At 42.3% G+C, this 12,334-nt stretch overlaps 1 protein-coding gene across 1 annotated transcript in view; it reads right to left on the bottom strand.

Annotated features, from left to right (window-relative positions):
* The window catches only part of lpgat1 (lysophosphatidylglycerol acyltransferase 1), a gene marked incomplete at its 5' end in the record, with an annotated part of 202,489 nt that overhangs the window by 512 nt on the left and 189,643 nt on the right, over positions 1–12,334 (bottom strand). The window contains one exon of the mRNA XM_060915734.1: positions 2,154–2,260. Coding sequence (XP_060771717.1) covers positions 2,154–2,260 — 107 coding nt within the window. The remainder of the gene's footprint in view (positions 1–2,153; positions 2,261–12,334) is intronic.

Raw genomic sequence — 12,334 nt, 5'->3', positions numbered from 1 at the left:
AGTGCAGAAAAGATCACAGACACGGAAAGATCGATATACTAAAATACAGACAGGTTTAAAAATAGGCAGGTATATAGGCAGACGATTCAACAGACAGAAATATCACGCAGGCTGGTATACAGAGACATTAATTATCTGGTATAAAAACAGTTCAACTGAGAGAAAATATTAGACAGACAGATATAGCAGATACAGTCAGGTTAATGGAAAGACAGACAGGTATAAAAATAGCCAGGTGTACAGATAGATCAATAATCATTGATATACTTTATTATTCTACCCACATTCACTGGATATGAGCAGTCGCGCGCTCTGATTGGCTACTCTACTACTAGGATATCAGCTCATAGACCATGAGTAAAGAAAAACAAAATGGAGAAGTGTGTTGCTGAACCAACCGAGGATGAAATAAAAACTCGACTTGAAAACAAAACCCCAAAAATTATCATCAAGTATTTAAAAGAAACATAAATAGCTACAAGAATATAGGTTGGTTTTTTTTTTGTTGGTTGGTTTTTGGGTCCCCCCCCAGTATCTTCTGTTCCACACTCCGGCCCAGTTGGTGGCAGTAACGCACCTTTAAACTGCCGCCAAAAAAAAAAAAAAAAAAGGAAGAAAACCCTAAATAATAATTTAAAAAACCGGCAATAAAATATGGAATAAAAGTATTTGACAGTAAGAACTAGGGCTGCACGATTATGGAAAAAATGATAATCACGATTATCTTGATCAAAATTGTAATCGCGATTATTAATCACGATTATTCTTGATGTTAGGGAAATCACTTAAATTTTATTTCACTATATTCAAACAAACAATATGAACAGCTTTCAGTGCAGAATGAAATTTAAAAGAGAAATTCTGATTTCCAAATGACAAATAAATGAAATTTATCCAAGAAATTACCAAAGGATGAAGGAACTGAAAACTCAAATTGCAACAATTACATAGCATTATACTGAGGCCTACAAGTTTTTAGCTAGAAAGACCAGCCTATCAACATGCTCTGGCTTTAAACATGAGTGAAGGCAGGTCACAACATTGCCTCCAGTGCTAAATAGTCTGTTGTTCCGACATAGTTAGCTTTTCTCTCTCGCCTCAATCTGCTACCTGCTCTCACGCTATCACCCCTTGAAGAAGATACCGCTGCACTGAAGCTCTGCGCACTTGGCCAGTGTTGCCAGATGCTGCTGACGTTTTCATTCCCAAAATATGTTCAAAACCCGCCAAAATGCACTTAAAACCGCCCAATCTGGCAACACTGCACTTGGCTTGCTTGCTTATTTAGGCGGAGTAAGGAAACCTTACATGCGTCGGTTCGCCCCTAATGGTTTGGCGGAGTATTGGTCAAAAAGTGCTTGATCAGATATACAGCAGAGCTCGCATTTTAAATGGAAATAAATCGCGATTTTCATTTAATTTAATCGTGGCAGCCAAAATCGCGATTTTCGATTAAATTCAATTAATTGTGCAGCCCTAGTAAGAACGTACCTCTTTTTTATTTTTTCAAGAATTATCGCATTTTTCACAAATTGTTCCATCATTTTGCCGGTTTGTTTACATTCTAAGTGGAAATGATTTTGTTGGATGTTTTGTATAAAAAGTTTTTTATTTATCGAATTTGCAAAAAATAAAAATGCCCTGTTTCTCAAAATCCAGTGAATGTGGAGAGAATAAAACAGTTATTCCACTCAATCTTGTCGTACATGGCTTACATCGGCTCATGTATGACTCGATTCCGTGGAATAACAGCAAAGAAGGAATGAATCTGGAATGGAATATTCAAAAAGCACATGTGGGTGTGACCATCAGGTGTCCACATACTTTTGGCCATATAGCATAGATGTACATAAATCAGATATACGGACTGATGGACAGAAACACAGATACAGTACCAGTCAAACGTTTGGACGCAGTGACTCATGACTATGAATGACGGAGTGCGTCCAAACTTTTGATTGGTACTGTTTATCTCTCTCTCACACACACACACACACACACACACACACACACACACACACACACACACACAGCAGAATGAGCACACAGATGTAAAACAGACAGCTTATTATTTATGGTGTTGTGAGAAGACATTAAACAGTCAGAAAGTCTGTTCATGAAGAGAGGAAGTCTGTGCTGCTGGAAGCCCTCACCTGTCTGATAGAAGTGAGCGAGAAGTTCTTCTTTCTCCACAAACCTCTGATAGAGCCAGTCTGTGAGAGCCTCGGTCTCTACCGGTACCTCTCTTACTGGGTAGATCCTGACACACACACACACACACACACACACACACGCACTTTGTTGAATACTGAGGACACAAAAACGCCATCAAACCCAACACACATGGTTGTGAGCGCTCATGCCACCTCAAACAGTGTGCTGAAGCGACACGGTCACTGCTACATAAACTTTAGCACATGCTGTTAGCTGGTACATATGATGAAGCGTTCCAGGTTTCCACATTATCATTTAACAAAAAGTTTTATCCATTTATTACTCAGAAAACATTTCGTTTCAGTTCATCAGCTCTCTGGACCAATCCACCTGGCTCAGTCCCCTCAGCTCTCAGGAAACATTCCAGATGTTCCTAATTCCTGGAGAGCTCCACCCTCAGCTGCCTAGACATATGAACCGGAACCTCAAGGTTTCCACCATGCCCTCTGGTGCCATCCACTTTACCTGCTGTCCACATGGCCATGTCCTGCATATGCCTGGACCCACCAACCTGACCACATCTTCCTCGATCTCAGGAACCATCAATCTCACCACACCCCTTCGGTTCCTCGAGCAACCCACCTCAATCAGTTCTCAGGAACCATCCGCTTCACAATGCGCCCTCCGTTTCAGGGGGCCTTCCACCTGGCCCTACCCCCTCACCTCTGGCGAGCCAACCAGCTGGTTCTACCCTTTTAGCTATCTAGAGCACTCGTATCTAAATCGCTTATCGGGCCCTCCCTCTCAAAATGTTACAGTCGTGAGACGTTTGGGGTGATGGACTCAAGCTGAAGACTTTGGTGAGTTATAAATATCGCAGGAACAAAATATGCAAAGCAGGCTTGTAGTACTCGAGTCCAGGACTTGGACTAGACTCCGACTCACGCCCCAAATTTTAAGGACTTGTGACTTGACTCGGACTTGTGCATTAAAGGATATGGGACATGAAACATAAATGCACGCTATATCAGTTTCTTTCCATTAAAAATATGAAATAATTGCATCAACAAATACAAAATTATCTATTAAATTCAGCAAAATCGTTATATTCGTGATGATTATATGGCATTTCTGCTCGAGCTCCGATATGCATATTTTACAACCGGAAGAGCCGCTGTCACGTGATCATACGTCACAAAAACTTTCGGGTACAGCACAAGCGGGTAGATGAATATGGAGAAGTGTGAATCGTGATGATGACGAATGCGACAAAATAGTTTTTGTGTCTTGGATGACAAGAAAATTGTTTCGTTTTTAGAGTGTTTAACGTACATTGAACATCATGGTGTATTGCGACCTCCCAGTCAGTCAGACGCGCTGTCACTCCTGTTAGCAATGTAGCTAGGCTCAGTATGGCCAATGGTATTTTTTGGGGCTGTAGTTAGATGCGACCAAACTCTTCCGCGTTTTTCCTGTTTACATAGGTTTATATGACCAGTGATATGAAACAAGTTCAGTTACACAAATTGAAACGTGGCGATTTTCTATGCTATGGAAAGTCCGCACTATAATGACAGGCGTACTAACACCTTCTGCGCGCTTCGACAGCGCATTGATACCTTCACTCGGAGTTGTACCATTATTTTTTTTAGACAGGGCGGACGGACCAGGGCATTCGCCCGCCTGGCCGTGCCCGACGAGGAGCGCTCTCGGCCGGCTTGGGAGGCAGACGGCAGCCCCTCCTGGAAGTGTGGTTTTACCATGGGCCTCATGCGGTAAGGATTAGTATTATAATTTTGGGTGTATCAATTATTGATTATCATAATTCTGACTCGTTTCGCCATTTTGAATGTTTTCATCTCGGACTCTGGAAGCATTGTATCTCAATCAATCTCGAAAAATATCAGCAAAAAAAAAAAAAACTAGCTTGCAACGGACTTTAGCTAGATCTATGATGAACTTTCAATGTATGATACAAAAATAATACTTCTTTCAACAGATCATTAGCCTTTGAGCAGAATTGTTTTTAACTTACCAGGAAGTGTTATCGAGCCGACCGCTTTCAGTTTCATGGGGATTGAATGAACTCTCACTCTCAGAATCATCTGACCCGTCAGAGTAAAGACAAGATCCATGTTCATGTGAATTTCCAGCTATCGGTTCGAATTGATAGGGTCTAACTTCACATCTCTGTGAAACATCGGGAATGTCACTGTCGATGGTGTCCATTTCGGTAACCTGTTTACATTAGATACGCAAGCGCTGGCTCCTTGGAAAGTTTTTGTGACGTCACGGGTCACGTGACCGCTTAGCTAATTAACGAATCCGTGTTTTACGCTGATGTATAAAAAAGTTGAATAATGTGATGATTTTCACATTTTTGACGCCCTGCAGTGATTTAGATGGCATTTCTTATGTCCTTTATACATAATTATACCCAGAAAAAAATCCATGTCCCATATCCTTTAACCGCATTCGGACTTGGAAATTGGAGACGAGGACGCAGATTATTTTATTTTTTGTAACATTCCATAATAATTTGGCATAAGATATTTATATCTACATCAATTTTTGTACTAATTTCGTGCAAAAGAACACACATTCACCTGTTCATACGTCATGTTCAGGAACAAACTAACGTTAATGGGGCTAAAATGCCCGGACAGAACGCCCTTAGGATTGCCCACTTTGCTTATACAGACTTCTCGTGCAGTGGGAAAAAAATGCACTGCTGTGTGTTCCATATGTAGAAGAACTATCGAGGAGACGACGGGGACGACCTCGAACTTCAATCGTCATTTGGCGAGACTCCACCCAGAGAAGGAAGTGACACGCCATGTTCATTGCTCTGATAGTGGGCAGGGCTTGCTTGCTAAGCGATGAACTAGCTAGTGTTAACCCCGTCTCATGTCACTTGCCCTGTTGATAGTGGGCGGGGCTTGCTGAGCGATGAACAAGCTTTTTATCTGTAGCCTGTTAACTAAAAAACGGGGCAGTCGAGCAGAAACGTGAACACTGGGGACTTGAGACTGGACTCAGGGGTTTACTGACTCGACGACAACACTGACGTAAAGTATAGTTTGTAATTGCAAGAGAAATGTTCAACAGAGGGGCGGCACGGTGGTGTAGTGGTTAGTGCTGTCACCTCACAGCGAGAAGGTCCGGGTTCGAGCCCCGTGGCCGGCGAGGGCCTTTCTGTGCGGAGCTTGCATGTTCTCCCCATGTCCGCGTGGGTTTCCTCCAGGTGCTCCGGTTTCCCCCACAGTCCAAAGACATGCAGGTTAGGTTAACCGGTGACTCTAAATTGACCGTAGGTGTGAATGTGAGTGTGAATGGTTGTCTGTGTCTATGTGTCAGCCCTGTGATGACCTGGCGACTTGTCCAGGGTGTACCCCGCCTTTCGCCCGTAGTCAGCTGGGATAGGCTCCAGCTTGCCTGCGACCCTGTAGGACAGGATAAAGCGGCTAGAGATAACGAGATGAGATGTTCAACAGATTGTAACATCACCACAGTGGGGATATCATTTTCACATACGCCGTGGCAGATTGGTGCAATGGTATTATGTGGTTTGGGAAACTGGACCATTATCTCTTCTAAACCATGATCCATTTCAAAACTCTCTTTCCATTTCCCTTTACCACATCTTTTCTTTATCCATAACTCAACGTTACCAGTTCAGACATGCTTGCTTTATAAAATTCAGAAAAAGCTGGATGATGTGCTACTGAGGGACGGGACGCTGTCGTTAAAGAAGACAAAATCACAAATGCTGATCTGGTAATCTGTGACTACACGGCAGAGTCCAGCCACACCACGTGTGATTAGCAGGCTTCTGAAAACGCGCTGCACTCTGCTGAGCGTTTTTTTTTTTAAAAAAAGCACCAAGCAGATGTGCAGCTTTCCAAATATTTCCGCTGATGAAGAGATGGTGTGTGTGTGTGTGAACAGCTTGGCGAAATGCAGCCGTGGCACCGCAAGAAATGTTGAGAAGGAAACAAACGGCTAACGGGCGACTAAATCCCCCGAAATCATCAATTATTCACTGGCAGACTGAAAAACTATACACACGAAGCAAACACAACAAAACCAACACACAACCTGTGTGGACAAAACAGTGGGGGACTCAGGAGACCTTCGGATTTGATAATGTTAATGCAGACTACTTCGATTAGAGCAATAAAAGAACAATAGTGCATTTGTATACAGTGCCCTAGCACCCTTAATAAAATATTGGGAATTATACATCCAGGACACTTTTTCCATGGAATAAAAACGTGTTCTATTCCCATCTAGCGGGTTTCATTCATTTGGTTTGATAGCATGCAATATTGTTAGCATATCGCTTATTCTACGCGTATTACGTGACTCTACCCAATGGAGAATAAGCGTTGAATATGGTTTAGGATATTGCATGGTTGTCAAGACAACACGATGTGTCACGTCAGAGACGTAAAAATTCCGTGCTAGCGAGTGGCTGTGACAATTTGTAAACAAACATGGCCGCCTGGTTTGCTTCGTTAAATACGGAAGATTTTGAGAGAATTTTGAAAGAGAAAAACGCACTGAACACCCGAAAGGAATGTGTATGTACCGTATTTTCTGGACTATAAGCCGCTACTTTTTTCCTAGGTTTTGAACCATGCGGCTTATACAAAGGTGCGGCTATTCTGTGGATTTTTCTTCCACCGCTAGGGGCGCTCTAACCGGAAGTAGAATCAAAAATAAGATAGACGAAAAATCAATGCAAAGAAGAATTAGCAGATCTTTAGCAGATAGAACACGCACGACAAATTACTAACTGGTAATTATTTTCAAATCCAGCGAAGATGATTAAAGTGACTTGTGGTTTCAAACACAGGAGAAATGAAGGTAAATAAATACCGGTTATTTTCTCTTGGTTCTGTTCCATTTTAATCAGCAAAGTTGCTGCCGTGTTAAAAGGCACTGTTCGGAAAGAATCTGTTCAGGTACATACATGTACATTTACAGTACAAAATCGTTCTGTACATGCAGTAAATATCTAATTTTTCAACATAGATATCTGCGGCTTATAGCCCGGTGCGGCTTGTATATCTTTTTTAAAAATTTTTTTAAAAAATAGAGCGGATGCGGCTTATATACAGGTGCGCTCTATAGTCCAGAAAATACGGTATAATAATAATAATAATGGCTGGGTTTTTTTCATGGTATATCACATATATTCCATTCAGCTACTCATCTTCGACTCGTTCAGCATCATGCTAGCTGAATGGATATACCACAAAAAAGCGCCAGCCAATATTATTTAAGCATTATACATATAGGACACTTTTACCATGGAATAAAAACACGTGTTCTATTCCCTTCTAGCAGGGAATTTCATCTGGTTTGATAGCATACAATATGGCGGCACGGTGGTGTAGTGGTTAGCGCTGTCGCCTCACAGCAAGAAGGTCCGGGTTCGAGCCCCGTGGCCGGCGAGGGCCTTTCTGTGCGGAGTTTGCATGTTCTCTCTGTGTCCGCGTGGGTTTCCTCCGGGTGCTCCGGTTTCCCCCACAGTCCAAAGACATGCAGGTTAGGTTAACTGGTGACTCTAAATTGACCGTAGGTGTGAATGTGAGTGTGAATGGTTGTCTGTGTCTATGTGCAGCCCTGTGATGACCTGGCGACTTGTCCAGGGTGTACCCCGCCTTTCGCCCGTAGTCAGCTGGGATAGGCTCCAGCTTGCCTGCGAACCTGTAGAACAGGATAAAGCGGCTAGAGATAATGAGATATGAGATGAGCATACAATATTGTTAGTATATCGCTTATCCTACATGTATTACGTCGCTCTACCCAATGGAGAACGAATGTACAATATTATGATATTGCACGTTGTCAAGACAACATGATGTCACATGTCAGAGATGTAAAACTTCTGCGCTAGCGAGCGACTGTGACAATTTGTAAACAAACATGGCCATGAGGTTTGCTTCGTTAAAAACGGAAGATTGAGAGAATATTTTGGCTGCCGGGTCGCTCCGTTGTGTAACTAAGTACAGTAAGTTACACGGGGGGATAATAATAATAATAATAATCATCGTTGACTTTTTTCATGGTCTATCAGATGTATTCCATTCTGCTACTCGTCTTCGACTCATTTAATATCGTGCTAGCTGAATGGAATACATCTGATAGACCACAAAAAAAAAAAAGGTCATCCAATGTTATTCAAGTATATTTTAGACATAATTCACATGTTGCATGCAAGCAAGTGAAACTATATTTGTTCAAGCAAAAAAGAAAAAAATTAAAATGTCTCATTCACACATTATTATTCTCATCTCATTATCTGTAGCCGCTTTATCCTGTTCTACAGGGTCGCAGGCAAGCTGGTGCCTATCCCAGCTGACTACGGGCGAAAGGCAGGGTACACCCTGGACAAGTCGCCAGGTCATCACAGGGCTGACACATAGACACAGACAACCATTCACACTCACATTCACACCTACGCTCAATTTAGAGTCACCAGTTAACCTAACCTGCATTTCTTTGAACTGTGGGGGAAACCGGAGCACCCGGAGGAAACCCACGCGGACACGGGGAGAACATGCAAACTCCACAAAGAAAGGCCCTCGCCGGCCACGGGGCTCGAACCCGGACCTTCTTGCTGTGAGGCGATAGCGCTAACCACTACACCACCGTGCCGCCCTCACATTATTATTATTACTACTATTATTCCCCCATTCTGAAGGGGGGGGGGTATACTGGTTTACCTCGGGCCGTCCGTCCGAAACGCCCTTTTTCTCAGCAACCACAAATCATAGCCACTTGGTACCAAACTTCAGCTTGGGGTTCTATACCACGTATACTGTTTTCAGGTCTGTCGCACATCGACTTCCTGTTTACCGACTGGATGTATTGACGAAACACATCGTGTGGATTTTGAAGCTATTTCAAGAAGCAAAATGCTGTTTCAAAGTGACAGCTTACCAGGATGCTGTTTGAAATCCCTGGGGAGAGACACGGCTCTTTACTTCCTTGTTTCAGGGTTCATTATTTGTTGAAGTCAACATTCATAATAAGCGTCCTATTCCTTCGATTGCTTGCGTTCTGATATAAGCGAGAACAGGGAGGGGGGGGGGTACGCAAGTGAGCAGTAGCTCACAGTTGATCTTGTTTTAAATAATAGCATTTTCTCCGAAAATGTCAAAATGATCAAAACTCCTGAGAAACTTTTGAAATAAATTGTCATTTCTGAAAAAAAAACTATTTAAAAAAAAAATATTACGTTTCTGATGATTCAACCATGTCTTGTTTCTCTGGGATATAAATAAGAGACTGCACACATGTAAAATCCCTTCATCCTCCGTGAATAAAAAAAAAAAAAAGTGCAACACAAAAAGGACAGATGGATGGTGACCTGCACAAATCAGGGAAGGCTGAAGGCTCCAGTCATGTACACATCATATTAAAGTCCAAAAATTTGAGATCATACCGAAAATCTGGGATTTTTTTTTCCCCATTTAAAACTGGAAATTAAGAAAAAGCGATTTGATACATTGACCACATCAATTCTAGTAGAAAAGGTCAGACTTCCCTGAAGCGGTTTCCTTTGAGTTATCTACTGAAGCACATGTTCAGACTCTGATGGATGCGATCTCGCATCATGGCTCATCAGGTTTTACGCAAACTTGGAGTCCATACCAGCTCGAGCGCACACGGCCATTAAAGCAAAAAAGGGACGTACCAAATAATTAAAACAACAACAACAAAAACCCCACAGAAATTCATCTACACTACTGTTCAAAAGTTTGGGGTCACTTTGAAATGTCCTTATTTTTGAAAGTTCTTTTCAATGAAGATCACTTTAAACTAATCAGAAATCCACTCTATACATTGCTAATGTGCTAAATGACTATTCTAGCTGCAAATGTCTGGTTTTTGGTGCAATATCTCCATAGGTGTATAGAGGCCCATTTCCAGCAACTATCACTCCAGTGTTCTAGGCTACGTTTACATTAGACCGTATCTGTCTCGTTTTCTTCGCGGATGCACTGTCCGTTTACATTAAACCACCTGGAAAAGCCGGGAAACGGGAATCCGCCAGCGTCCACGTATTCAATCTAGATCGTATCTGGTCCGGTGCTGTGTAAACATTGAGATACGCGAATACGCTGTGCTGAGCTCTAGCTGGCGTCGTCATTGGACAACGTCACTGTGACATCCACCTTCCTGATTCGCTGGCGTATCATGTGACGCGACTGCTGAAAAACGGCGCGGACTTCCGCCTTGTATCACCTTTCATTAAAGAGTATAAAAGTATGAAAATACTGATGCAAATACTGATGCAAATACTGCCCATTGTGTAGTTATGATTGTCTTTAGGCTTGCCATCCTTCCACTTGCAAGTGGTAAGTGATCTGCGCTGGGATCACACACACAGCGGCTCAGTCCCGAATCACTGCTCGTGCGCTTCACTCGCGCGCTCTGTGAGCTGCGCAGGGCCGGAGTGCACACCCTCCAGAGGGCACTCGCTGTTCAGGGCGGAGTGATTTGGAGCGCAGGATGCCTGCGGAGCCGAGCGTATCCGTGTATTGGTGTTGCTGTGTGCACGGCTAACGGTTTTAGTGTAAACGCGAATCGTTTTAAGAACGTTAATCTGATGATCCGCTGATTCGACGTAATGTAAACGTAGCCCTAATGGTACAATGTGTTTGCTCATTGCCTCAGAAGGCTAATGGATGATTAGAAAACCCTTGTACAATCATGTTAGCACAGCTGAAAACAGTTGAGCTCTTTAGAGAAGCTATAAAACTGACGTTCCTTTGAGCAGATTGAGTTTCTGGAGCATCACATTTGTGGGGTCGATTAAATGCTCAAAATGGCCAGAAAAATGTCTTGACTATATTTTCTATTCATTTTACAACTTATGGTGGGAAATAAAAGTGTGACTTTTCATGGAAAACACAAAATTGGCTGGGTGACCCCAAACTTTTGAACGGTAGTGTCAGTATTTGTACAATTTCGCTAAATCACACCAATTGCTGTTATTATAATCTGTAATAAGAAACGTATTCAGGAAATGAAGAACACAAAATGAAAGCATTTTCAATGGCAGAATCAGACTTTCAGACCACACTGTAGATCAAACCAGATCTAAGACCATAATCTTACTCTCTGTAATTGTAATCAGGAAAGCGAAAAATTTGTGCCGAGTGTTTGGTAAAGCGGCCTCCGCATGACATTAATCAGCTGAGCGAGCGCTCTAATGCGCGTTTAAAAAAGAAAAAAAAAAAAAACAGCTGCTTTCACAGCCTGAAGAAAAATCAGGCAGTGTGTGTTGGGAAACAGAAACGCTGCTATTTACACACACACACACACACACACACACAATCATGATGGTAAATTATTTCCAAATTAGTATTCACTCTTCGCTGTTCATTGCTTTACATTTTAATATTATTCAATTTACCGCATTAATTCATTCTTCTTGCAACAACTGTGTGACAAATTTTATCCAGATGTATAAAATTAGTCATAAAATGTACACTTATCTTCCAGGTAAAGCACATGAAGATTTGAGACACAGAACGTATAAAAGTGTCAAATAAAATTTCTTCAAAATCCCAGACTTATCTGAACACACCATAACGGACATGATGGTGAAGGATGTGCAGTGAGAATCTGGCTGCCGCACCTCGCGTGCCCTAAAGTGACCTCGCTATTCAGATGTCGTTCAGACGGGCAGACTTTACCCAGCTAAACTTGATTTGTAAGCACGCGGCACATTTCACACTCAGATTTAATCAGATTATTCCTGAATCGATGAGTGGAGATGATGGAGTGAACTGACTGGGCGCTCGATCTGTACTGCGTGATCGCTCCGATTAGCCTGCGCTGTTTACAGGGTCTTATTTCACTTTTATCCAATTGAGTCGGAATGGTTCGAGGGATTGTTGTTGGTCCTTTTCATACCATACGTTGTTATTCCAACAAGATCATCAACTGTGAGCTACTGCTCACTTGCGTATCCCCCCCCCGTTCTCGCTTATATCAGAACGCAAGCAATCGAAGGAATAGGACGCCGATTATGAATGTTGACTTCAACAAATAATGAACCCTGAAACAAGGAAGTAAAGAGCCGTGTCTCTCCCCAGGGATTTCAAACAGCATCCTGGTAAACTGTCATTTTGAAACAGCATTTTGCTTCTTGAAACAG

The sequence above is a fragment of the Neoarius graeffei genome, chromosome 3 (assembly GCF_027579695.1).
Source record: "Neoarius graeffei isolate fNeoGra1 chromosome 3, fNeoGra1.pri, whole genome shotgun sequence".
In the NCBI taxonomy this organism is placed as follows: domain Eukaryota; kingdom Metazoa; phylum Chordata; class Actinopteri; order Siluriformes; family Ariidae; genus Neoarius; species Neoarius graeffei.
The sequence above is the reverse complement of the archived record's forward strand: the minus strand, read 5'-3'. Positions and strand labels throughout refer to the sequence as shown.